At 46.9% G+C, this 1,718-nt stretch overlaps 1 protein-coding gene across 1 annotated transcript in view; it reads left to right on the top strand.

The window, feature by feature from the left end:
* LOC106811271 (photoreceptor-specific nuclear receptor-like) overlaps positions 1–1,183 on the top strand; it is a 37,869-nt gene extending 36,686 nt beyond the window's left edge. The window contains 1 exon segment of the mRNA XM_014814832.1: positions 299–1,183. Coding sequence (XP_014670318.1) covers positions 299–306 — 8 coding nt within the window. The 3' untranslated portion in view covers positions 307–1,183.
* The last annotated feature ends 535 nt before the right edge of the window (positions 1,184–1,718 follow it).

Here is a 1,718-nt window from a genome sequence, read left to right on the forward strand (position 1 = left end):
GTCGTGTGCGTGTGCGTGTGTGTGTGCGCGCGCGCGTGCGTGCGTGTGTGTGTGTGTGTGTGTGTGTGTGTGCGCGCGTATGTGTGTGTGCGGCGCGTGCGTGTTTGTGTACGTGCGTGCGTGCGCGCGTGCGTGTCTGTAAACGTATATATATATATATATATATATATATATACGTGTACAGACACACGCACGCACGCACGAATGTATATATATATATCATGTTTACCTAACACTGAATTATTGTTGAGGTGCAGGAAATTACATAATTCTCTATTTTATTCTTATATTACTGCAGCCAATTGACGTGTTGGAATGTTATTTACATGTAAACGTGAGTAGGTTGCATGTTGTTTTCACAACTGTTGTTCGAAATATATCACGTTCTAAAAAACCACATATCTACTTGGACGTAACCCTAAAGCATATTGATAAATAGCACGTGTCCGCTATTCTACTATTTATTTTCTCGTGAAAAATTTACATTTTTTGCTTTTTGAGAAGGCATGAACACGTAACGATGTTTTACATTACCGATGTTTATGGTTTCTTTCCGATGTTTCTCTGTGTTGTTTTAACTATGTCTAATATATTTAAAGAGGTTTACCCACGGTAAATTGACATTCAATATAAAAATCTAAAATTGGGGCCCCATCAGAATTCACTCGCTGTTTCATCTACGCGAGTCGAAATGACATCACACCGGGCGTCAAAAGCTTTCATGGATTAAATAATGCATGGACAGCGATAAATGAAGTGCTAGCCATCGCAATCTTCTTATCGGGGCTCCATCTTAGAATCTTCTTCACTTTTATTTTGTACTTCTGACGATAATATCGCAGCTGCCTATTTGTAAGCTGTTGATGCGCATTTTTGTGAGGTATTGATCGTGTTTAGGAAATAAGCGGCAGGTTTTTTTAATAACAACATTTAACAGTTTAGACAACGCGGTTGTACAGTACTAACTAATTCTGTGCGCGATGTACGCGCTTTGTATATACGCGCAAACGCGTTGTGCATATACGCCGTACACGCGTAAACGCCCCGCACACAAGCTGTGCGCGCAGCGTGCACGTGTCGTACACGCGCCGTACACGCTCCGTGCACTCGTTCTACACGCACCTTACACGCGCCGTACACGGACTGCGCACGCGTCGTACATGCACGCACCGTCCCCGTAACATCCCCGCGCGGTACGTGCGTACACGCACCGTAACCGCGCGGCGTGCACGCGCCGTGCACGCGCCGTGCGCGCGGCGTGCACGCACATTACACACGGCGTAAACGCGGCGTGCACGCACCGTACACGCGGCGTACACGCACCGTATATGTAAAAGACCGTCTATCGTCGATAGCAGCCGGCCAGTCGCGTCTCTCCAGGGGTTAAAATGAAACGTCCCTAGCGTCAGAAGAATCAATAGTAACGCGTGATCGCCGATTTCTCGTCTGCGCGTCTCTTACGGCTAGAGACATCGGTTTCGATCGCGAATCACCGGCTGTGTAGTTACTATAGTTACGACAGTAACGACGCGTACGAGATATCGGTCGTTTTTCACCCAAAAAAATCGACGCGCCCGTTTTCCACTTTGTCAGTCGTAACTGTGTTACGTTGGCCTCCCGATGCAAGCAATCATGGCCGTTTGATGCTATCACACCCGTACGATGAGCTAAGTAATGGAATATGCGCCCTGGGGTTGCTGTACTCCGGTGGGGATAAA

Source organism: Priapulus caudatus, unplaced genomic scaffold (genome assembly GCF_000485595.1).
Source record: "Priapulus caudatus unplaced genomic scaffold, Priapulus_caudatus-5.0.1 Scaffold522, whole genome shotgun sequence".
Classification (NCBI taxonomy): Eukaryota; Metazoa; Priapulida; class Priapulimorpha; order Priapulimorphida; family Priapulidae; genus Priapulus; species Priapulus caudatus.